The 25932-nt window shown below is 46.1% G+C and overlaps 2 protein-coding genes across 4 annotated transcripts in view; both read right to left on the bottom strand.

Moving 5' to 3' along the window:
* Positions 1-133, bottom strand: part of LOC117869105 (activated RNA polymerase II transcriptional coactivator p15-like) — a 6691-nt gene extending 6558 nt beyond the window's left edge. The window contains exon 1 of the mRNA XM_034755610.1: positions 56-133. The gene's annotated coding sequence lies outside the window, so the exon portion shown is untranslated. The remainder of the gene's footprint in view (positions 1-55) is intronic.
* A 9612-nt stretch (positions 134-9745) lies between these two features.
* Positions 9746-25932, bottom strand: part of NCLN (nicalin) — a 16742-nt gene continuing 555 nt past the window's right edge. Inside the window, exons 2-16 of one of the 3 annotated variants that reach the window (XM_034754993.1) lie at positions 21091-21281; positions 20720-20864; positions 19810-19904; positions 18728-18808; positions 18400-18503; positions 17398-17486; positions 16444-16583; positions 15655-15833; positions 15262-15349; positions 15119-15157; positions 14834-14997; positions 13937-13990; positions 13756-13834; positions 10171-10271; positions 9746-10050 (exon numbers count right to left, since the gene is read on the bottom strand). In XM_034754993.1, coding sequence (XP_034610884.1) covers positions 10212-10271; positions 13756-13834; positions 13937-13990; positions 14834-14997; positions 15119-15157; positions 15262-15349; positions 15655-15833; positions 16444-16583; positions 17398-17486; positions 18400-18503; positions 18728-18808; positions 19810-19904; positions 20720-20864; positions 21091-21281 — 1508 coding nt within the window. In that variant the 3' untranslated portion in view covers positions 9746-10050; positions 10171-10211. Of the gene's footprint in view, positions 10272-13755; positions 13835-13936; positions 13991-14833; positions 14998-15118; positions 15158-15261; positions 15350-15654; positions 15834-16443; positions 16584-17397; positions 17487-18399; positions 18504-18727; positions 18809-19809; positions 19905-20719; positions 20865-21090; positions 21282-25932 lie in introns of all 3 variants that reach the window. The other 2 variants (XM_034754992.1, XM_034754994.1) reach the window with 2 other exon arrangements.

The raw sequence follows: 25932 nt of genomic DNA, 5'->3' as shown, positions 1-25932 counted from the left end.
CGAGGCCGTTGGGGGGGGGGGGGCGAGGCGAGGCAGGAGCCCCCCCCGCCCGTACCTGGCGGGGAACGGCGCCAGCGGAACCCTCCGACTCCGAGCCCCGCCCACTGCGCCCGCGACTCCCTCCTAGCGCCGGCTCCTGCCAATCACCGCGCCCTCCAGCCAATCGCTGGGCCCGATTCCCCCCAAACAGTCCCGCCCACAACTGACCCCTCCCCCCACTCTCCTCCTTGGCTGGGCGGGGCGTGGGCCTGAGCTGGTAGAAGCAGGGGACGCTCGGACTCCTGGGTTCCTCCCCTTCCCTGGGTGGGGGGAGGGGAGCACCTGCCCAGAGGATCATTTCCAGCTTGGGAGGAGCACCCTGGTGGGCTAGAGCATCCCTGGGATCCATTTCTCCTTCCAGGAGAGGAGCAGAATCAGGGGGATTAGAAACCAGGGCTCCTGGCCGGTGTAACTGGAGGGGACGGCTGACTCTGGTGTGAAACTCCTGGATAGCCTGCAGTCACTGGGTCAACACAGTCCTTCATCCACGACTGGTAGGGCCCTACCAAATTCAGGGTCCATTCTGGCCAATTTCATGGCCCTAAGATTTTTAAAACTGTAAATTTCATGATTTCAGCTCTTGAAAGCTGACATTTCCCCTGTTGTAATTATAGGGGTCTGGACCCGAAAAGGAGTTGCGGGAGGGTCACAGGGTTGTTGCTGGGGACGTTGCGTTACTGCTACCCTTACTTCTGCGCCTCTGCTGACGGCCGCGCTGCCTTCAGAGCTGGGCAGATGGAGAGCGGCGGCTGCTGACCAGGCGCTCAGAGCCACCGCCAGCAGCAGCGCAGAAGTAAGGATGGCATGGGATGGTATTGCCACCCTTACTTCTGCGCTGCTGCTGGCAGGGCACTGCTTTCAGAGCTGGGTGCCCAGCTAACAGCCACTGCTCTCCAGCCGCCCAGCTCTGAAGGCAGAAGCAAGGGTCCTAGAATAACTTTTGTGACCCTCCTGCAACTCCCTTTTGGGTCAGGACCCCCAGTTAGAGAAATGCTGGTGCCCCCTGTGAAATCTGTATAATACAGGGTAAAAGCGCACAAAAGACCAGTTTTCACAGTCTGTGATGCGTTTTTCATGGCCACAAATTTGGTAGGGCCCTAATGAAATAAATCTGGTAGGTAAAGCTGTAGGGTGAGGCCTTCAAAACCAAGGACCTCCACTCCACATGGACATCAAAGCTCCCCTCGTATTTTTCATGAGGAAGAGCTTGTCTACACGGATTATTCCAGAATAGCTGTTCCTGATTAACTCCCTGTGTGGATACCTTTATTCTTTATTTAAGAATGTTTTATGACAAATTAGCTTAGTGGATTTGGAATAAGGTGCTCCTTCCTTTTCACGCCCTATTTGAACCCAAATTAATTTCCTTGTGTAGACAAGCATCTGTAATCCCCACCCTGATTTGTACGTTTGTCCATGTGACAACTGGTTGCCACCCCAGAAGGGGTTGCATTTCAGGAACCCTGTATGTAAACATACAGCTATTTGGTATTGCAGGGTTGCTGTGGTGGTCCCAGGATATTAGAGACAAGATAGGTGAGGTAGTATCTTTTATTGGACCAACCTCTGTTGGCGAAAGAGATGAGCTTTCAACTTTGTAAACTCAAAAGCTTGTCTCTTTCACCAACAGAACTTGGTCCGATAAAAGATATTTCACCCACCTTCTTTCTCAAATATTTGATGTGTAAGACACTATAGCACTGGAAGATGTTGCAACAACCCAGGTGACCAAAGTCTATAACCACCAGGGAGGTTATATATTTAAGACTTATACAAAAACATTTAACTTGACAAAGTTTGCTCCGAAAGTTCCACACTGAAGATTTTTGGCTCGTGTGTTCAGTGCCAATGTTAAAATCAGGTAGGTAGAAACCTGCAAATATCCACTGGCACCAGTGGTAAAAGTTTGTGGGTTGAAAAATTGTCTCAAACACAGGTGATAAGCATTCCTCTTTGTGGCATTTTCTCTACAGCTAGAAGTGTCGATTGTGGCCCAAATCCAAAAGGAACTAGGCTTGGCAGACTATACAGAAACCCTTTGGGTCCCACCATTGTAATATCTGCCAGTTATATAGCACTTTGGAGACATCCAATTATAAGCTTCTCAGGGCAAGGACAGTCTGATTTTCTTGGACTGTGCCTGTGATATTATGGGTGCTAGGGGAATATAAATAATAATCTCATGTAGTGAATGTCCCAAGGAGGTTTTAACATCATTCACCCACACACACAAGTTCTGCAAGGTTGCTATTATAGTTACCAGCCTAGAAGTTGCTCGTGCCAAGTCACTGGCCAGGTGGCCTAGACACAAGGATGGAGCCAGACCTTGTCAACTATCTGAAAGGGGATTCCAAAGAGGACAGATCTAGACTGTTCTCGGTGGTAGCAGATGACAGAAGAAGGAGTAATGGTCTCAAGTTGCAGTGGGGGAGGTTTAGGTTGGATATTAGGAAAAACTTTTCCACTAGGAGGGTGGTGAAGCACTGGAATGGGTTACCTAGGGAGGTGGTGGAATCTCCTTCCTTAGAGGTTTTTAAGGCCTTGCTTGACAAAGCCCTGGCTGGGATGATTTAGTTGGGGACTGGTCCTGCTTTGAGCAGGAGGTTGGACTAGGTGACCTCCTGAGGTCCCTTCAAACCCTGATATTCTATGATTCCTGTTTTTACAAAGGGGGAAACTGAGGCATTCACACACTTACATGACTTGCCCAAAACTAAAGAATGAGAAAGTGGCAGAACTGGAAACACAACTCAGGAGTTCCTAACCCAGCAGACCAAGCATCATCAGGACAATTAAGACACTTTTGCTCAGTCTTTCTATGCAAAACCAGTACCCACTAACCCCCAGTAAACCAATTTATACTGATCTCCAGCACATGGTGCACAGCTCATCTTACTGGAGCGGCATATTGCTGGCGGGGGTGTGTTTATGTGTGTGTCTCCTTACAGTGGAAGCCCAGGGAGGGCCGTGCTGTAAAATGTTTTTTGTATTGGGTACCCAGATGCATGACCAATGGGCCTTAGGGGAGAAGAAGAATTAACCACAAGGACTGCACTGCTTCCACTCCAGCTGCATGGTCTCAGTTTCTCCATATTAAAAAGTAAAATGATGGCTAAAGACATCTAGCACTCCTGTAGTGCCCAAAACACACAAGCTCACAAAAGTCAATAGAAAGACTCACGTTGACTTCAATAGGCTTTGGATCCAGCCTTCGATGACCATCAGAAGCCTTGTTGTCATAGTCATATAAACTCAGGGGCTTGCTACTATAGCGGTGTTAAAGTCCTCGGCCTCAGTGCCCTCAGCTCATATACTCACTACAGCAGCAGAAACTGAACGTTGCAGCCGCTCCTCTTTGTAGCCTTTTGCCAAAAAGTTTCATACGCTGAGTGCGCTGGTCTGCTATGAATTTTGGTTACAGCCACCTCTTCTTTGGTTGTTTCACCATCCCAGACATTGCCATAGGCAACAGGCTCACCTCTTAGGCACACAAAGAGTAAACAGACATGTCTATTGATAATGATTTTATTTTTCTTTTCCAGAACATTTTCTCTCCATAATGCAGATGTCCCCTGACTAATTAAATGCATTGAGTGATTCCGGAAAGAGACACGAAAAACCCAACAAGTCTCTGTAGTAAATTAAAAAAAAATCTTTGGCAGTGAAAATAAAAATAAAAATTCACCATTGTGCCTATGTGTATCATACTCCTTCCTCCAAAGGAGACTGGCCAGAACCGAGTGGTACCTGCCAACCACCAACAGAAGTGGCCCGAGTCTAGAAGAATCGTTATGAAAAGGAGCACACACAAAAAAGGCAGGATTAGTGTTACTGAGGAACAGCTCTGTTGCCTAGTAGTTGTAGCGCAGGAAAAGTCTGATGAACTATAGTTCTCTGCACTTGCAGAGAGGCAAGCCAGTGGCCTAGTGCAGGGGTTCTCAAACTGGGGGTCAGGACCCCTCAGGGGGTTGCAAGCTTATTACATGGGGGGGGTCACGAGCTGTCAACCTCCACCTCAAACCCCGCTTTGCCTCCAGCATTTATAATGGTGTTAAATATATAAAAAGTGTTTTTAATTTATAAGGGGGAGGTCACACTCAGAGGTTTGCTATGTGAAAGGGGTCACCAGTAAAAAAAAGTTTGAGAGCCACTGGCCTAGTGCCTTTTTCATTTACGTGCAAAGAAATCCAGATTTGGTTTTGCAGGTTATCGGCGGCTACGAACGTTAGTGAGAGTCTAATCCTGCCTCAGCAGGAAAAGAGCAGTGCTTCCCGTGACTCACTCACAGCTGCTCCGGGACAGCCAAGGTGAGGAGCTGGAAGGTTATGTTGGTTACTCCTGAACTGGCAAAATGGTCGATACAGATCAAGCGTTAATAGATTTAGGATGTTAGAGAAAAAAAAAAATCAGGGTGTTGCTCAGGGTTTCACAAGCAGGGATAGGGACATGATCTTTAATTACTGAATTATATGGGGCAGACAACAAGCAGCTTTGGTTGGACGCTGGAAGACCTGCGCCCAATGGGTAGCGGAGGGTCTTACTTTTAAAAGCAACCGGCAAAGCCAAAACAGAAAGTTAAACACTGGAAATATATTGTGACTAGCCCCAAGACTCCGACAGAACAGCATTAAGATTTAACTAGCCCCTTTAAGCATTCTTTTTGGTCTTTCAGATAATGTGCTGGATCCGCTAGATGGAAGAAGTCTTTATGCAATTGCTGGCTCGCCCAGTAGTTGGGTTATCCCAGATGAATGAGTTCTGGAGGCTTTGTTTAAGAAGCCAGAAAAGCCAGTGAAATGCACAAAGCCTAAAAAGAATTATAGTAATGAGTCCAGTAAGTTGAGGCAACCATCCAGCCTTTAATTTAGAACCTCATTTTTACATGCTCAAAATATAAATTCAGCTGAAATTATCCATTCTTCAGCACAGCACAGATGAGACAGTTTGGGAATTTATAAGCAAAATTTATTCAGATGCTTTTGTGTTATGGGTAGCTGAAAAAAAGCATGCACTGCTCATTTTAAGCCAATTTGTTTTGGTGCATATTATGGGTTTTCTGTTTGTGGTTTGTATGGGTTGTTTTGCTCACCCCCCCCCACCCCACCCCAAAAGTAGCAGAAATCTACAATTTAAAATGTTCATCTTGGCTCATCCTCAATGAGTAGAACCCCCTTTCCATCTCATCGAACTGGAAGGGACTCTGACAGGTCATCGAGTCCAGCCCCCTGCCTTCACTAGCAGGGACCGAGTACTGATTTTGCCCCAGATCCCTCTAAGTGGCCCCCTCAAGGACTGAATTCACAACTTTGAGTTGAGCAGGCCAATGCTCAAACCACTGAGCTACCCCTCCCTCCAATATGCACCTAAATATAACTAAGCTTGCTGTTTGAAAAGTCAGTTTTGCATGTGCAGAGTATTAAGTTTAGTAACACCGGAAGGTACAAGCATAGGACTACGTACGGGAGGTAGTGTGTATGTGGCAGGTTTTCAAGGTAGCCAGCTTTTCAACACAGTAAACGCTCTTGCCTGGCCAAATTCTGCAGTCCTTAAATCAAGCAAAACTCAAGGGGAGTTTGCTTAAGGGATTAGTTAAATCTTAATGCATTGCTGTCCGAGTTTCAATTCAAGACTGCAAAATTTGGCCCATTATATATAAATTTTCTCTACTGCAATTATTATGCAGCAGGCTCCCCCCGACAGAGCAATAGCTGCCGTGATTACTAGAGTTTCTTCCCTTCTTGCAGAGATTATAAGCTCAAAAACAGTGTGGTGATTACTAATTCTACTGGCAAAAAACAATCACTATTGTTCAAGGAATCTCTCCTCCTCAAACCGAATGCCTCTGGATTGATTTTGTGTGCAAAATAGGGAAGTTAAAATAAAAAAATACCTAAAATGTAGCACAAAGGCTGCCCTCGAGCAAGTGACATGTGTATTGCCTCCCCAGCAGTCTGGGCGTGGAGAGACTGAAAAATGGTTCCAATAGACAGAGCCGGTTTGGAAAGCAGAAGTATTTCTACAGTGTGCTGAGTTTCATAGCTCTAGGCAGGGTGACCAGACGGCAAGTGTGAAAAATCAGGACAGGGAATGGGGTGGGTAACAGGAGCCTACATATGAAAAAGACCCCAAAATTTGGACATCTGGTCACCCTAGCTCTAGGACAGCAAGGAAAGTTGAGACGGATGCTAGCAGCATTGCCCCTTAGTTGCATTTTAGCTAAGGCATAATCTTGTCCCACCTGCATGAACTTGATGACCATTTTAATTATTTCTTCTGCCAGTCATAGCCAAATCCTTGCAAACCAAAACCAGAGACAGGGCACATGGCTAGGCTAAGGGGGAGCAGTAGCCTATGCCCTACAGAAATACCGGAGAGATCACAGTGGTTCCTTCTGACCTTGGAGTCTATTACGTTAAAACAAACTGTCTGGATTTCTCCCTGTACGGTATTTTATGGTTGGGAAGATTAAGCAGATACTGTGAAATCTGAACCTGCCTGGTGCATCATCATCACTTTTTGTTGTTACAAAACAACCCAAAGGACAGCACAAGGATTGGTTGCAAGTTTCCAAATTGACTTTGCAAGGGGAACCCAGCACAACTGATAACCCCCAGCAATAGGGTGTTCTAATTTCAGGGACCTGCAATAGTGGGATTAGAGTACAAGACGGATCGATTCCAAGGCCAGGAAGGACCACCGCGATCATCTAATCTGACCACCTGTATACAGGCCAAAGAACATCCCCAAAATAATTCCTAGAGCAGATCTCTAGACAAACATCCCATCTTGATTTGAAAATGGTCAGTCAGGGGAAAGCCACCAAGACCCTTGGTAAGTTGTTCCAGGGGTTCATTACCCTCTCTGCTAAACATTTACACCTGATTTAAATAGATCAAAAAGTGGCAGCCTCTTTCTCCTTCAGGTGTGAGGAGGCTGTAATTCTGCTCTCACATTTATGAATATATGAATGCTTTGGTAGCAGCAGGAACACTTTGATCAGCAATGCAATACCCCTAGCTGCAGTAATTACCATGAGCTGAACTTACCTTCTATAGTGACAGGATAGGGCTTAGGCATGCCTAAATGAGATAACAGGGTAAATTGCTTTCACTCTGGAGAGAATAGGTCATTGTTCCACCACTGCCCTTGAATATGCATTGTAACCATGCGGTCCTACCCTCCTTGGTTTAAGATAACTGCCGCTATATTATTTCACATTATCAGGAACTTCTGGTATTGATTTCCCACCATGCAAGGAGCTGTAAACGGTTGGTTTACTACTACAACCTTGAAGGGATCAGAGCTGCAATCAATTGTTCACGCTGGCGGAGATGTTTGTTACTCTCAGGCTTCAGCAGAGGTGGGGGTGCTGAGTGCCACTGAACCAAACTGTAAACCCTGTATAAGATGGAAACCACTCAAGCTGCTGCACCCCCAGCACCCCTAATTCCAGCACCTATGAGCTTCAGTCTCTTCTTGTCTTGAAGATGCCACAATGGGCTTTTCATTGCATATCGGAGCACGCTGGTTCTGTTCGCTTCTGCCCACTATTCGTAAATATTACTTACATTAATGTGAATTGAAGCAGGACTGCTAATGACTTACTTCCTATTAGCTGTTCTAAATGGAGTAAAAGTGTCCCAACAAGCCTGGTTCAGTAATGAGCTGGGATAGGGAAAGGAGACGTTCCTTGGGGTGTAAAACACCGTTATAAGCCTCTGAAACATCTTAGTTTGCACATGCTCAGTAAGGGCTTACAATCTTAGGAGCATTTACCTGTCAGACTACCTGTACTGGACATGCTCCATCCTAGGGCTGAGCACGACTCTCCATGCAATTGCTCCTCCCAGCTGCTGTGTGCAGGGCATAAAATGTTGCAGGGCATAAAAGCTAACGACAGGCCAGTTTTTCCTCCAACTATTCCAAAGCAAGAAGGAAACAGGCTTCACATCCATTTGGAATGGCTTGTCCAGAGGTGATGCTAAAAACACCAAACGCACAGTGCAACCTATTTTAAGGACGCACCCAAGAGCTAGCAAAAGGCACGTCTCTCGAGGGCATCTATGATACCAATCCAACGTCACTGGGAGCTACAGTAACTCAGCAAGCGTTTCTGCTAATCAGGCCCTTTAAAGAGTGAGCCACTGTGTATTGGAAAGCTTGGGTGAAGAGCCCTGGACAAGATGCATTTTCTCTTGCCTTTTTAAAAAAAAAGATGGTTGAAAAATGAGAGTTTTAATCCCCATCCAAAGGACAATAATACTAGGGCATCTGGCCACACACACCACCACTTTTTCCTAGCTAATCCATGTACAGTGAATAATGAAAAGGGGGACACACAGCTAATGTTTTTCTTGCTTACAGGAAGGTGGATAGTTCTACTCCAAGCCACAAAAGATCGAAATTCAGCCTCAAATGGAAAGTGGTATTTTAAATAAAGAGAGTCATCTTGGCTTAGAGACGTACTATATATGCATAGAAGTACAGAAATACAGAAAGTATTTTAAAAGTTAAGATTGCTGTTGCCTGCAGGAGTTTTGTTTTTTTTAGTGTCATCTACACATACCATTAACCTAAAACTTGTGGGAAAGGTCTGAGAGGTTTACGTGTAGGAACACTGTGGTAACCACACTGCTGTACCTCCTCTGCTAGCAGCCTGGGGACTCATCAGAAAATGGTTGCAAGACAAAGTGTTCCACTTACCTTAGGCTGTGAAATTCAGAGGGGTTTAAAATTGAGAGAGATCACACTTTGGCATTTGTCTGTCTAGACTGGAAAATTCCCAGGCCTCTGCACACGCATTAACAGTAGTTTTGGGCAACAGGGTAATTTCCCCAACCTAATGTATTAGCAAACAGAAGCAGTAAGATCTTGCTTGAGAACAAAAGTATTGGAGAACAAGTGACCTCCAGCTGTAACACGTGCTCTTAGCTACAATCTGGAAACAGTAACGTTTAATGACATTTTCATAAAACCTTCTTAAAAAAATCACTAACATCCCACCTCCCTCCAAACATACCACAGGGTGCATGTAAAGGAAGCAACAACAGAGTCTTGGCAAGTTACCAATAATATTAGGCTAGGACCAGTGTTTTATAAACAATAGTGAGGAGAAATGCTAAACAAGACCCTGAGATGAAGGTGAACAGGACTAAAATCTGCCCAACTGCAAGTGGAAAGAGAAAGGAATGGAAGCGAATGGATTACTGACCAGAGATCATGGCAGGAACTAGGTCACTCCTGCTTATATTATTACTATAACCATCAAACTGTTTAAATATACAGAACGGCTTTAGACCTGATCCTGCAGCAACTATAAACTTAGAAACTCCTAAAAAAAAAAAAAAAAAAAAAAAGGAAACACACCCGCCCACATCAGTGAGAGTTAAGCACAGAGTGGAGACAGCATCCACTGAGGGATATAAACCTCAAAGGAACCTGGGCATAGCGGAATGCAGCCTCCAGCTGAGGGAGAAAAACATGCTATGGAAGGAATCCTACTGTGGCAACCAGTTAATGATCCTTTCTCATTTCCCAATCAGATTAACAGTCAAGATCGTTTACAGTGCACTTCCAAAGAGAGAACCGGTTATTGCACTGTCCAAAGAAAATGCAATAAGCGGTTTGCTGAAGACACTGCTTGCTGAGCGCTCCCTTCCTGGTGCTAGGGAGGGAGCTGAAGGAAGAGCTGCAGTATGAAACGTGCTAATAATTATCTTTTAATTTACATGTGCACATTTAAAAAAAAAAAAAAAAAAACGAGTGCTCTGAGTCCAGTTGGGTGGGCAGAGCTGTCCGTCCCTTCGCCCCGTGGATTCAGCCTCCAAGCTGGTTGTATGGCACATGTCTGTGAAACCAGGTTCAGCACCTTCACACTTACAGAAACCTCTTGTTTGGCGGAAACTTTACATCAGCCATTCAGTGTTTAAACAATCGGCAGGGACTGACCAAGTCTCTGCACATCTCCCTCGCCACAAAATGAAGGAAAATGGGCAAGTTGGGGGGGGAGACCTAAAGAAGGTGCACAAGAGTTGGAAGTTCTGTTAATCTCTGCTTTCCTCCAGGAGGGTTAGAGGAGAGAGGGAGAAATGGCAGGAGCCAGTGGAAGGCAGAAGCTCCTTCTGGGCTCACCGGTGGCTCAGTGCTGCTCGATGGGTTGGTGATTTGTCACTTCACTGCTGCTTGGATTTAAGGGATAACCTCTGTACCGTCTTGTAAAGGAGACCAAAGTGCTAGAAAGGGGAGGGGGGGAAAGAGTAGTGAGTCCATGTCAGTGCTAGCAAACAGGCAATGTGTGTTCTTCTCTGCTCACAGGGAAGGAGGAGCTCATTAGGAGGCTGGAGGCAGTGCTAGCATATAAATGCAATATCTGCCTCAGGGCTGAGTTCACACCCATATCCCTACCCTAAGGAGAACTCTGCCTCCTTCTGGCTAGATCTGCTTGGCAAACAATGCTCAGTTGTTACAGTACAGCCAATGAAACCAGGGTTCTAAGGAAAGAACAATGAATTACTTACAGAAACGCCCACTGGGCCTGCCTGCATTACCATTATGAACTCCTATTTTCATGGAGAATTGCCATGAGTATTTGCTGTTGATCTGCAATCAGTACTTGTGGAACCTGCTCCGGCTCCAATTGAAATAGATGGCAAAACTCCCACTGACTTCAGTGCACATGATCTGGCCCACTGATAGTAACATTTGGCTTGTAATGATTTGGGGATTGCAAAACCAACAGGTAAAACCACAGATTAAGGCCAACCATTAATCCTTTAACATGGGCTTATCTTTTGCAGTTTTAGAAATCATTGAAACACCCATGTGATTCCCATTTTCTTTTAAACGGCCACTGCAGATATTCAACAAATACTTGGTTACAAACCCAAATCTTAGCAGCAGCCTCCAAATGACCCCATCACCCATCTAGCTAACCAATAAGAAATAAATGGGTGGACAGGACCATTTGAATTATACAACAGTATTTGTGCTTTTCTTTCTATTTAATATGATTGTTAATATACAAAAGACATTCATCCAAAGGTGGGCGTTTCCTGAAGCAGCTAACTTTAAAAAAAGAAATGACAAAAGAAAAAAGGCTTGTTATGAAGCAAGAGGATTAGGTACAGACTGACCTAACATAGTTTCCCCCTTTCATTGAGCATTGATCAGGAGCCAGACTCACAATGGTCTCGGTGACACTTCACCCCATATTCTTCATGGTGATATTATGATATGATTATGGCAAAGTTAGGATGTATTTTATGCAAGATAGGCCATGTGAGATATCATTCGAAAGGTTACGATTTGCTGAATAGGATTATCTTATTTGTAGGCACGTATCATTTTTATATCTGAAGCTAGGAATATTGACTACGTATCTCTATTACAAATGTGTTTACATCGGGGGAATGCCCAACTAGACAAGATGCTTTCATTCTGAAAACCTGGCTAGGGAAGGGCCATTAGCGAAAACAATAGGCCTTAAAAGAAGCTTATCTCCCACCTGGGAGCCTTCCTGAGGCCCCTGCTGCTGTGACACTACAGGGACATGTGATCAGATCACCTGGTGCTGGACTCCATCTTGGGATATCAGTGTTTTTCCATTGACTGGTGTGGGAACCAAGCTTTGAAACCAAGGGTTCCCGCCATATGCAAAAAAGTATTTAAGGCAAGGGAGTGACATCATCATGGTTCTTCACTGACTCCTCACCCAAAGAGACTTCTGGAAACACCTGAGGAACCAAGACTGAACTGGGGGAGGGGGGGGGGGGAAGGGGGAGTGCTGAACCCACTAAAGGGATTTTCAGCCCGTGAATGGAACACCTGGGGATTCCAAGCTGTGAACAAGTGCAGCCTGCCCCTTAAGAATCTGCAGCCTGCTTGTATCCTCACTTAGGGTGAGCATTTGCTATTCATATCAGCTCTATGTAGTATAGTAAGCTTAGTTTGCATGTTTTGTTTATTTGCTAGGTAATCTGCTTCGATGTGTTTGCTATGCCTTATAACGGGTCGGCAACCTTTCCGAGTCTTCATTTATTCACTCTAATTTAAGGTTTCGCGTGTCAGTAATACATTTTAAGAAGTTTTTAGAAGGTCTCTAAGTCTATAATATATAACTAAACTATTGTTGTATGTAAAGTAAATAAGGTTTTTAAAACGTTTAAGAAGCTTCATTTAAAATTAAATTAAAATGCAGAGCCCCCCCGGACCGGTGGCCAGGACCCGGGCAGTGTGAGTGCCACTGAAAATCAGCTTGCGTGCCGCCTTCGGAGCGCGTGCCATAGGTTGCCTACCCCTGCCTTCTAATCACTTAAAATCTCTCTTTTGTAGTAATTAAACTTGTTTTTGCTTTGTCTAAAACCAGTGTGTGGGAGTCATAACTCGGGGCAGAAAGCGGTTGTATATTCCGCTCAACATTGCGGGAGGGGATGAATTTCATGAGCTTACGCTGTAAAGTCCCCTGTGCAGCACAAGACAGTATCATTCTGGGTTTACACTCCAGAGGGGGGTGCACGCCTGAGTAGCTGGGAAGCGCCTTAGCAGGAGCCTTCCCATGCAGAGCTGAGCACAGCATCTGCAGCTGGGTGTGTCTCCCTACCTGTATGTGTGCTGGGGACAGTGCAGGCTGTTCACAGCAGTACAGTGTAAAAGGAGCCCAGGCTGGTGGGTCCCCAGTGGCACCCCAGTTCCAGGTGGCACCCCGGGGGAACCCGTCACATTATCGTGTCAAAAGTAATAGCACCCTGAACCTATGGACAGGCCAACAAGCTTAGAATGTAACATGCTTGTGATATAAACTATCACCTGAACGTGTGCTTATTTATTTCATATGTACTGAATTGCTTGGGATGTCTCCTGATTTTATTCAGGCAATAATTAAGGTTTCAAAAAAAAAAAAAAAAAAAAAAAAAGAGATTTTGATTTTTATTAATTGCACAAAATCGTAGAACCTTTTGTGCCATCTGAATTCAGGCCTCTGGAGCGCCGACGTAATGCACCTTAGTGTGTGACCTGACCTATCATGGGCTGTAAACTCTTACTACGACACGGCAGATTTAACTCAGATGTCTCAGGGCTGGTCTACATTAGAAGTGCTGCAGCTGTACCACTGTAGCACAGCTGATGAAGACGCTCTATGCCAAGGGGAGAGAACTCTCCCATCGGCATAATAAAACCACCTCCATGAGAGGCAGCAGTTATGTCAGCAGAAGCGCTGGTCACACTGGGACTTAGATAGGTGTAACTTACATCGCTCGGGGGGGGTGGCTTATTCACACCCCATAACAATGTAAGTTATACTAACATAAGTGGTAGTGTGTACAAGCCCTTTGCCTGAAGCCTATGCATGCTATTAGAGCTCAGAATTCAAGCTAGTCTCGTAACACATGCAGCATGCGTTTCCCTCACCAATGAAACCCATTGCTCCCCAAGAGAAGGATGCTGCTCTAGATTAGTCCCACATCAGGAATATGCTCCAGAACTAGAAGGGAGCTGAATTATGAGCCTGATAACACCATGAAGACACCCATGGAAGTGAAAACACCAGCACCAGAAGAGTTAATGGGTCGCAAAAATCAGGGGACCTCTCTCATCCAGAGAAGACTGTCTCTCACACTCTGAGTTTGATCTGAAGGCCACTAAAGCATACCTGGCTCATGCACTCTTATAGTTTAAAGAGGAAGTGAATGAATAGAAGGATCACTCCTTTTTTCTCACCTGGACTGCAACATAGGCAACTCCGAGGTAGGCTACTATACAGAGAGCCAGGAGCAGGTCAAAGATTGCTGGCTTGACCCTGAAATGGACCAACAAAAGGGTGAGGTCACCAAAGGAGTGAGCAAGATGAAATACCCAACCCTGCCTTAGACGAAATACCCAACCCTGCCTTAGAACATACCTGTATGCGTTCATCACCTGCTTCAACTGGTCGTAGAAAACAAACTCAGGGTCCCTGTGGAAAGAACGAACTCTTCAGATGGTGCGACATTTCTGGGCATTGGTTCCAGAGGAAATAAAAACAGCCCCAGAACTCACTCATCTCCTGTCCCCCTCACCACAGAAGCAACCAACCAGTGACAGGCAAAGCTTGACAGCTTCACATACCCCTTTAAGCCAGTTTACCGCTCTCAGCAGCTACCCAGATAAACTAGTACTCATCTCCCATCCCAACCAGAGAGAGAACCTTGGAAAGCCGAACCCCATTCTCAGGGGGCTGCAAAATGCTGTTTACTTACACACAAGAACAAGACTCTTTGCCCTCCATTTCCACACAAATTTTCAGCTGTCTCAAAGAGCAGATGCCCTGGAGACACCTCACTGGCTCACAAGCATCTTCATCCCAAGCAGCTAAATCAGGACGAGAGACTGCCTTTGTTTAAAAGCAGGCAATGCTCTCCTGGTGCCAGGAGACTGGCAGCTCCTCTCTCACTGCCTTCAGACCGGGTACAGCATATCTAACAAGGTGGACTTCTGGAGAAGCAGGGGGCTGAACAGTGAAAAAACAAACCCTCCCTCTTCACACTGATGAAGACAAGACTTCTAATTATGCCCACTGGAATTCCTGGGAGTTCCTTAGAGAAGGCAGAACTTCCTGTTAGAGAGTAAAGACCATGTGGCCAGACTGTACAGGTGCAGCAGGAAATGGGGGGGTACAGTCACCCCACATGCTGAGGAGAACACCTGAGAAGCTGCTACTCTTGGAGGAGACAGGAATGCAATGAAGGGGGAAGTCAGTTTAAGCACGTCAGGAGCAGACCAAATTTTCTCCCTCTCCCCATTCACCTGCCTCCCTTACCGTTTATCTGCCTTCACATGATGCTGCTTGACATCCTTCAGATAGCGGCTCATGTAATATTCTAAGGTGTTGAGGAAGGTGCTGTCTTTATCTACAAGCTGGGCCGCTCTGGGCTGACTGGTCAGCCAGTCCATCACGGACTCCAGCTGCTCCTGCTGGATCTGCTGCAGAAAGAGGATACCAGAGAGAGAATTAGACAAACTTATGCTGCTGATCAAAGGTCTGCAGAGCACTTCACTCCCTCTCCCCACCAGGCTACGTCTATGCCCCCCCCTGCTCCCTTACCATCTGCTCTGTGAAGATCTGCAGGTCAGCAGGTGCCCCCTGTGAAGAGAGAAAAGTGATGCAGTTGCGAAAGCAGGCATGGTGGTTTAGAACTGAAAAGTCCTGGCCAATGGGAGCGGGTGCATGCTGGGGGACAGTCTTACCTTCTCAGTGAGGTTGTAGATGACCCGAGTCAATGCCTCAGCAATGATCCTGGTGTTACGGGTTAGAGTCTTAGAGTCAACTCGTGACCTACAAGAGAAGGGAGTTGTAAATCTGGCTACGGTAAGAGCTTCCTCTCGGGAAAGCTCTTTTCACTGCAGACAACTATGGTGAAACATCATCCATAAAGGAGGAAGCAGAGGGTGCCCAATCAAGACACAGTTATAGACCCAACACTCCCAGCTCTTGGTCTTGATTTCTCAGTGTTCCTGATGTGCTAACACCACTTGAGAAAGTTAAGACACTGGAACAATCATGCTTATAAAGTGCCTCTAGCCCACATGTCCATTCAACAACTGATCTTCTGCTTGCGCCCTCTCCTCAGAGCCACTGACCTCAAGTCCATGATGCTGTTGCGCAGGCCCTCCCGGTGGCTCTCCAGGTGGGAGATGGTGAATGCAGGCAGGCGGCGGATCGCAAAGCGCTCATGCTCCCATGCCAGCATGTCCTCAGCCAGATTAATCTTCTTGTGCACCATGGAGAATTTCACTTCTGGAAACTGGCTCGCGACCACCTGTGGAAGAAGCCAAGCAGCCCAGGAAAAGGATGACCCGGAGGTCACGGAACAGATCCCATTACTTCAGAACACATTCCCCATCCCTCTCAAAACCCAGGCTGGAGTTCTAGTGTTATAGATGGTTACACCTTCCCTCCCTCTGGCCTATTCCAACAGGGGTATGTTTCTGCCAACGTCCTTCAGGACGGACTGGTTAAGGCAGATGCACCCGGAAAATACGTAGCAACCCTCGAAATCTGGCTTACAATATTCAAGCAACAGTCTACAGCCATCAAGCTGCCGAGACAGCCATCTGCTACAGGAGCTAGCTAGTCACTTTGTACAAGCAAGAAGCTCTAAAAGGAACCATTGTATTAAGGAAAGGGAACTGACGCAGTCTGCTCCACATTGGATTCCTTGCACCAAATCAAGGCCACCAGAAATGGGGCTTGGATGATATCAGGACTTCCTCCCTTCATCTCTTTTAGCCACATTAATTTCACACCCTCTATCCTTTATAGAAGCAGAAGAGCTCCCCATAGCAATTCACCCCCAAATGCCCATCCACGCAGCACATGCCCAGCCCACCCTCCCCAACAGGCCCAATGAAGTTGATGCTTTTCATTACCATCTCCAACTCCCTTAGAAAAGCATGCTGCAGGGTCCCCTCCTTTGGAGGTTTTGAGACGTGGAGGTGAAGACTGTTCCCTCTGCCCAGGGTGTCAAGGCACAGAACAAACGCCACGTTATCCTGCAGCAAACTGGAATCTGAAACAGATGCAGCCAAACCCATGAAACGCCACTCCACGCTTTCGGGGCTAGACACATGTGCGGGACATATGGAGAAGAGGTCTCCCAGCATGGTCAGGTATTACAGCTGCAGAGTAAGGAGGTCGGTATGCACCCTATACTCCTCTTACAACAGCTGCAATACAAATAGCATGGACGACACTTTACAATATATACCTTATTAGAGTGGTTCAGTATGGATTCGGCTGATATTAAAAGCCCATTCAACAAAACAGAACATGCACATAGGCAATAATGGATCTCTTCCATCTGAGGATCTCAAAGTGCCTTACCCAAATATTAATCCTCATAATCCTGTAGGAATAGATCAGTAACATTATCTTGATTATAGAGGGGGGAAAACTGAACCATCCAATGTCACACAGCAAGTCAGTGACAGTCAGGAAGAGAACCATCTCCCAATCCCAAGTCATGCTAGTCTGAGATTCCTTTGTGCATACTCACAGAAGATAATGGTTTCTCTCTGGAATGTACTTTTGCTGGAGGAGTTCACTGCAGGCCCATTTTCCTAGTCCATACTTCTCATGTCCCTGGCATTTCCCTCAACCATACAGCCCCAAGAGAATCACATTCTCTCCAGAGAGCACAGAACACATACAGCGATCTAATCTTTGGCCTGCAAATGGCATCACAGCCTCTGAAGTTAGTTTACCCACCCCACTCCCTAACCTAACTTTTCACAGCACAAATAGTGGATGCTTTCACTGCTGAAGTTGCTCCACCCAGCTAAGCTTGCAGGACACACTGCTCCCATCCTAGGTGTCTGTCTCACCTGTGTGATCCAAGTTGTCTTCCAACCACCTCTTGGTTCCTTGATAGTTAAATTTACCGCCTCCAGATGCAAAGAACAACAGATTATACCTGCCCACCAAGAAACAGGGAAAATATAGTTAGCAGAATTGATTTCTTGGCTGTGGTGGCAGCATGCCCAGCATCAGGAGAAGTAAAGAAGGACAGGGCATGGAATTCAAGTTGAACGTTGCCCAAAGACTAACTTTTGCTCATTACTATGAGCTGTATCCTGTTAAGCACCCCTGAGTAAAATCATGAGTGTTTTTACTTTATATACCATATGCACTTGACTGCAACATCTATATAGGAATATGATCGAATCCACATCCTAACAGAACAGAAGGCAAGGAAATGCCTGCTGGAACACACAGTTCTTACTGAATATTTGGCACTTCTGTACTTTACATTTCCAAGGCACTCTACAGACATTAACTAATCTCCTCTCCCCATCGCTCTGTCTCTCTAGCCTCACTTTGCTGATGGGGAAACCCAGACACATAAGTTAAGGAGCTTGCCACGGGCCACACAGTAAGACAGTGGCAGAGCAGGTATCAGAGCACAAGAATTCCTGGCTCTTATCCTACCCTCAAGTCCACTAGATGATGCAGCCTCTGCCTTGCAAAAAGCACAAACTGATAAGCCACTGCAAGGAGAAGAAAGGAAAGGGCATGATAATTCATGAACAGCAGATGTGTTGGAAAAGAGATGATGCTGTTGCGCAGGCCCTCCCGGTGGCTCTCCAGGTGGGTGATGGTGAATGCAGGCAGGCGGCGGATCGTTAGTTTTATTTCCTAACAGAGCTTGAGATAAAAGCACACAGGCAACCTGGCTTCACCCTGCCAGCCCTGTCACTGTGCTAAGGGACTTTGCACGTAGAACACTTCACAGCTGCAGGATTGTTCACAAGTTCCTCTTACAGACAAAACCCCTTCCACGTGCCCACTCCCGCCCATGCTCTCCGATGGAGAGAGCAGCTTCTTACCCAGCATGGGTACGTTTGTAGGTGTAGAGTCGAGAAAAGAGCCTGGCTAGCTCCAGTAGCCCAGAGATGCCACTGCCGTTGGAGTCTGCACCATGAGACAGCCACTGCAGGAAGAGAACGGGAGACGTAAAGACAAGGCTTCATGACCGTGCTCACCCACCCCACAGAGAACAGCTTCCGCTACAACACACTGACCTCACAGGCTCCTGCGGAAAGCACACTCCCTCCCTCCCGCCTCCACAGCCAGAGGGTGGAGAAGAGACAGGGATATGGGTCCCAGGAAGTAACCCATTAACAGAAACAGAGCTGCAAGAAAAATAATACTTACTGGGGCCACTCCGAAAGAATCATAATGGGCAACTATTACAATGGTGGGCAGGTCCTCTCCTCCCAGACCAGTCAGCCTCCCCTAGGGATGGAACACATAGGAGCATTACCCAGCATCCCCTCATAGAATCATAGAATCTCAGGGTTTGAAGGGACCTCAGGAGGTATCTAGTCCAACCCCCTGCTCAAAGCAGGACCAATCCCCAACTAAATCATCCCAGCCAGGGCTTTGTCAAACCTGACCTTAAAAACCTTTAAGGAAGGAGATTCCACCACCTCCCTAGGGAACCCCATTCCAGTGCTTCACCACCCTCCTAGTGAAATAGTGTTTCCTAATATCCAACCTAAACCTCCCCCACTGCAACTTGAGACCATTGCTCCTTGTTCTGTCATCTGCCACCACTGAGAACAGTCTAGACCCATCCTCTTTGGAACCCCCTTTCAGGTAGCTGAAAGCAGCTACCAAATCCCCCCCTCATTTTTGTCTTCTGCAGACTAAACAATCCCAGTTCCCTCAGCCTCTCCTCATAAATCATGTGCTCCAGCCCCCTAATCATTTTTGTTGCCCTCTGCTGGACTCTTTCCAATTTTTCCACATCCTTCTTGTAGTGTGGGGCCCAAAACTGGACACAGTACTCCAGATGAGGCCTAATAGAGGGGAACAATGACGTCCCTCGATCTGCTGGCAATGCCCCTACTTATACAGCCCAAAATGCCATTAGCCTTCCTGGCAACAAGGGCACACTGTTGACTCATCCCCTCCTGCATCACTCTATTGCCTGGAGTACAGGGGCACAATAGACCACTCCTAACCATCACCCAGTCAATTTCTAACAGCTTCAGTGCTGAATCATACTCCCATTGACTTCCAGTACTGAGCCATTAGCCAGCTTTCTGGCTTCTGAATCCAGAAAGGTAGAAAAGCTGCCTCTACGATGCGGCTGAAAAATCTCCGATTTCCTCTGAGGCGGCTTTAACTTTCAGTCTTTAGAAACACACAACTCAGTGAAGTCCCCATACAGAAAGGGCTTTCCTATAAACATTACCAGCCTAGATCCCAGTTCCGATCCATCTAGAACTCACCTCCAGGCTGGTTATGAGCCAGTCACTGACAGCTTTGCTCTGAGCCCCACTCGTAACCATCTGGAAGCCGTTGGCGGTCGCCGTGTGCAGCAGAACTAGAAAAAAAGAATTCAATATACTGACACTGGAGGTGTGGGAGGGAAATCTTATCGCTTTAATTCCCTTGATGGCTGATGAACAAAGAACCTAGCTTTGTCAAATAAGCCCATAACTTCTCCGGCTCACTGTTTACATTTCCACATCTAGTGACAAAGCAATTTAATTCTGTACAAAAATCTCAATACTTAACTTCTACAGCAACTTTCACCCCGGGATCCAAAAGCTATGACAAACAATTAAGCCCAACGCTCTTGACAGATAGGTAAATATTAAAGCAATTTACAGTGGAGTAAACCGAGGTACTAAGTGTTTAAGTTACTTGCCCAGAGACAGAGTGATCAGTGGCCCAGCCAGGAATAGGGCCAAAGAGTTGTGACTCACAGTAACCTGCTATAGCCACTTAGAAAAAACAACTTTCCACCAAATTGTACTGAATTTGGCCCCTAGGCTGTTGCAAATGAGATGAAACCGAAATAAGGATTTCTATGGAACTATGTTCCTAAATCGTGTCACTCCAAGTAAAATAATAACTTGGCCCTTATACAGCCTTTTCGTCCACAGATCATTATCTCCAATTTGCAGATACGGAAAGTGAGGCAAAGAAAGATTAAGTGATCTGTCCAAGTGACACATTAGGTGAGCTGGGAACAAAACGCAGGACTCCTGGGGTCGACCACCCTAGCCATTAGATCACATTGCATCTCCAGAATTCTGTGGAAACCTTTGCCTACCATTCTTAGAGACACCTGACTGAGGAACATTATTATGGCTAATTTTCTTCCTTTCAAACCCGCCTTTCGCAGCTACTCACCTTCAGCAGCTGAAGCTGAACCCTGTGATGTAGAAGCAACTTGTGTTTGTTCATAGATGGAAAGCAGCTCTTCATCCTCTACTGCAAAATAGACCGGCACAATGGTTTCCATGGCCAGCATTTCTGGCTCTATCTCCATGAATTGCTGAGGAGTTAGAAGGAGAGGGGCACACTTAGGCTCCATTGAACTTGCAAGAAGGCAGGCATACTAATGGCCAAAGCAGAGGGGCATAAGTCAAAGTTTTAAACTTAACCTTGACAGAGTAAAAACCCCGTCAAACCACAACTGGGAGTTTCAGTCACTATATTGTACCTGAATCTTTGCTCCCTTTCTCCAATAACAGCATCTCTCTGTCTGGAGCGATATTTACCCTGACAACATCCTGCGGCAGCGCTGACATGGCCTTGGGCAAGATGATCACCACGGCCCCAGCTGACTGGCGGAGAGCCTTCTGGTACTGCTCATACGAGAAATCCACTAGCCGCATCATCACGCAGCGGCGGCTCAACACGTCCGCCTCTACAGTGCGGGCCTCTGTGTTTAACACTGCATTCCTGGTGCCTGCAGGGAAGGAGAAGAGGATGAGATCTAGCCGATGGTCTTATCAATACTAGCATTCTGTTCCCAGAACACTCTCCATGCTAAACAGCCTTGACTATCTCCACAGTCATCAGCAGAGACAGGTATTTGTAATCACTTAAGTTATTCCTTTCTCCCTCCCCCATTCCTTTTGAACACCTTCAGTTTTCTCCCTTTCCCCTGTGGGACACACTAATCATCTGCCCCTGTGTTCCTAAGCCCACAATGGGCACGTTAAGAGACAGTCACTGTGCACTCATCTATACCAGTTACAACCACATTTGTGGAACCATATTCTGACATGCTCATCTGACTATTACTGATACAGTACACTCAAACCCACACAGCACAACGATATACGAGATCCGTTTGCTTCTCTGCACCTACCACCTATGTCAGTACCAGTGCTTTCTGGGAAAACCTGGGCAGCGGGTTGTTCAGGCAACTGCATCCTCTGGCTTTGCGAATAGCTTCCCTGAGAGCACAGGGATCAAGCTGAATGGAAATGCTAACAGACAGCGCAGTCTGAGATAATATATGAAAAGGTGTTGGCTATACATGCATAACTTATTCAGAATATAAAATCAGAAATTTGGAATTGTGGCAAATTGATAAGGGAAGCAAAGGGACACAAGGAGAAATCTATGTTCAGCATAGTTAAGGACAAAAAGGAGTTCTTCCACTAGTAACATTTTTAAATCAGCAGATCCAGATAAATTGCATGAGCTCCTCAGCCAGCTTTTTAAAAACTTTTGGATGCAATTTGCATTAATGTTGATTTTCAATTAGTCTTGATGCACTGGGGAAGTTCAAGAAAACTGGAAGAAAGCGCATGTTGTGCCGATTTTTTAAAAGGGTAAACAAGATGACCCAGGAAAGTATAGGCCTGTCAGCCTGACATTGATCCCTGACAAAGATAACAGAGTGGCTAATACAGGACTGGATTAATGAAGAATTAAAGGAGGATAATATAATTAATGCAAATCAACATAGGTTTATGGAAAACAGATCCTGTCAAACTGACCTGATATCTTTTCTTGATGAGATTACAAGTTTGATTGATAAAGGTAACAGTGTTGATATAATATATCTAGACTTCTCTAAGGCGTTTGACTTGGTACCACATGACATTTTGATTAAAAAACTAGAACGATATAAAATTAACATGACACACATTAACTGGATTAAAAACTGGCTAACAGATAGGTTTCAAAATTAATTGTAAACAGGATATCGCCATCAAGTGGGTGTGTTTCCAGTGGGGTCCAACAGGGATCATTTCTTGTCCCTATGCTATTTAACATTTTTATCAGTGGCCTGGAAGAAAAAGAAATCATCACTGATCAAATTTACAAATGACATAAAAATTGGAGAAGTGGTAAATAATGAAGAGGACACGTCATTGATTCAAAGCTATCTAGATCACTTGGTACACTGGATGGAAGCAAACAATGGGTTTTAGTATGGGTAAATGTAAATATATACCTCTACAAACAAAGAATTACGCCATACTTATAGGATGGGGGACTGTATTTTTAAATCAGTCATGCCAAAAAGGTGCATGATGTCAGTATTTTTAAGTCAGTCAACATGCTTGAACATGGCAGTACCCCAATTCACATTAGTCTTGCCTGCATGGATCGTGAAGGTCAGGCCTAGCCCCGCTTACATGGTTACTTGTCTACAGAGGAAAGGCCAAACCTCTTTATAATGTAAGCACAGGGGTTTTTTAACTGTTCATGTCCCAGTGATGGCAGCGCATCCGGGAACTGCATTACACCTTTATACAACAGCGTTTAAACATGGTCTTTCTTAGCAGAGTTCCGCCACAGTTTCCCTGAGCAGTGGGAACGTTTTTATTCTTCCTGAGAGCTGCATTTCATGCCCCACTGCATGAAGATACATAGTGTAGCGTGTAATGCAGCCTCGATCCTGCAATCAGATTCATAGAGTTTATGGTCAGAAGGATCATCTAGTTTGGCCTTCCGTATAACACAAGCTATAGAATTTTCTCTAGTTACCCCTGCTTGATCCCAACTAGTACAGACCTCTGCCCCTGCACAGACACGGGGATCTACACCAGTGGATCAGATTGCATGATCAGAGGGGCATATATCTAGAATACACCTCCCAGACAAACAAATCTGCCCACGCTCATCAGGAAAACCATGCAACAATCCCAAGAGCAATGGCTGTTTACATGGTTGTAACTAGTATATTTTATTCCCAACATGGATCTCAGTTAGATGTTGCTGCAGCGTGAGCTCAACATTGTTTTCTTTGATACTACAAGAAAGAGCTACTTTTTGTAATTTCTCAGAGACACATGAAATATGTATATAATTATTTATAATCTGAAGGACTCTATTTTAATAGAATTAGAAGCAAATCAAACTCTGTTCTTAACCTGCTTCAGGCTCAATCTTTTTAAAAAAAACCTAGTTGATCTCATTGGAAAGAAATTTGAGAGTTTGGAACAACAAAAAGCTTTTGCCCCAAAGGACATCTGGCCTCAGAACACACACAGAATGGGAACATTAGCTACCCAAAGCATTTTGCAAGGGATAAAGAGAATACACAATTCACTTAGCTAACCAGAAAAAGAAACAGCATTAAAAGTTAATCGCAAGTATCTTAAAAATCAATATACTGCTTTTCTAAGAGTCCGAGAACTTGGAATCAGAGAGAGCTGTTGTGAACACTTGCTTGGATTTAATATTCTTACAGCTGAAGTCAAAGCCAACTGAAATTTGTGCACAGTGCCTCCTATTAAACCTGCCAGCGAAGACTTATTGCAGTCTGAAGAGATCTAGCTCAGTATCTCCATGAGAGAGCACAGCTATGACCTAATGAAGTTCTCAAGAATGGAGGTTTGAACATTGGCAATGATTAAACTCTAGTTCAAAAATAATCACAAGGATCCGGTCCATTCATATATCCCATAGGCCAAAATCCAACTAGGGGTAGAATTTACAAGGCACACAGATCTAGCAAACACTGTTTCACCTTTAGTGCTGTTTAATCTTATGGAATTTCAGAAATATCTAGAGATTCAATCCCCAAAGTTCTATGACATGAATCTGGGGCTGGATCAGGGATACCTAAGTATTTCTGGAGTCAACAAATGGCTGAAGCTTTAGACCACAATGACAAAAAATTGTAAGAGCCACACAGGAGCAGAATAGAAACCCTAATTTGGAAGAAGATCACTAGGAACAGAGCCCTTAGAAACCATACTTGGTTCCACGTTAATCAGCATTTGAGAAGGGAAAAGGTTATAACATTTAAGAAATTCATGATGGATATTATATTTCTGACGCAAGACAAGATGTTGAGCAACCAATAAGAACGTAAAGTTCAAGAACATCAGGACTAAGAGAAAGATGAGGGAAATGTAATGTGAAGAAAGGACTGGGGAATAGATTGGAGAAGGGACTAGAACTTTCAGACCAGGGAGCAGTGAGACATATGTCAGGAGGAAGGAAAAAAGTGAAAACGGAATAGCTCAGGAAGGAGGAAAGTTGACCTCTGAACAGAAAGGAGAGGACAAGTCAAAGGCATATGAACAGACCAATTTAGGTGCCAAATTCTCCAACATAAGAGACTGCAACTCTACTGAAGCCAGACCTGGGCTGGATTTAGCCCTAGGAGTGGGAGAAGAACTTTGTAATAATAGAACTGAGCTATCTGCAACATTGAAGTGTTGTGCAAGAGGCACGCTGGTGCAGCATTACAGGAAACTTCAGTTGCGGCCAAGCAGCCCGCGCTCACTTGCTCGGTGACCTCTGGAGATGCCCTTAACCCTTCTCCTGGCTTCTGTTAAAGCAGCTATAAATCTGGGTGAAAAGTAAAAAACCTCATTGGAAGCCAGATGCTAAATCTAAGCGGGGTTCCTCAGCTAAATGAAGTTAGCAGCACAGACAGGACATCAGCCGATTTATGACAGCGATTAAAGCCTGTGGGGGGTGGAAGCAGGGAAGAGAGAAGCCCCCACACAGTGCTCACTGGAGAGGATATTGCCAAACAAGGGGCTTCCTGTACGGGCCACAGCCAGTGGGGCGCAAAGCCGTGTCCAGAAGCTGGTGCTTGAAGTACTGCCCCGTTCGCTGACAGGGCCCTCTATGCCCAGTGGCACTTGTTCGTTTCATTAGGCCGAAGCAGTCAAGGGAAAAAGTGGCTGAGCCCCAGGTGAGGGTGAAGCAAGGCTGCCATGGGAGGAGACCTGGCAGGATGTGCCAAGGCAGATACCGCGGTGACAGGTCAGGTGGGCAGCGGGGCAGGCCTAGGATAGACAGATGGGGCAGAGCCAGGCCAGGCCAGGGGGGGGGAGGAAGGAAGCTGGGCCCTGGGGGGGTAAAGGAGGGAGCGGCGCTCACTCACTGTAGGGCTGCCCCGGGGGGAAGGGGAAGCCGGGCTGGGGCCGGGGCGGAGGGAGCCGGGCCGGGCCCGGGGGGAGTGGGCGGAGGGAGCCGGGCCGGGCCGGGCACTCACCGTAGGGCTGCCCCGGGCCCGGGGGGAGCGGGAGGGGGGAGCCGGGAGGGGGGAAGCCAGGCCGGGCCGGGCCCGGGGGGAGCGGGAGGGGGCGGGGAGGGGGGAAGCCAGGCCGGGCCGGGCACTCACCGTAGGGCTGCCC

Source organism: Trachemys scripta, chromosome 22 (genome assembly GCF_013100865.1).
Source record: "Trachemys scripta elegans isolate TJP31775 chromosome 22, CAS_Tse_1.0, whole genome shotgun sequence".
Classification (NCBI taxonomy): Eukaryota; Metazoa; Chordata; order Testudines; family Emydidae; genus Trachemys; species Trachemys scripta.
This window is presented reverse-complemented; position numbering and strand designations above follow the sequence as displayed.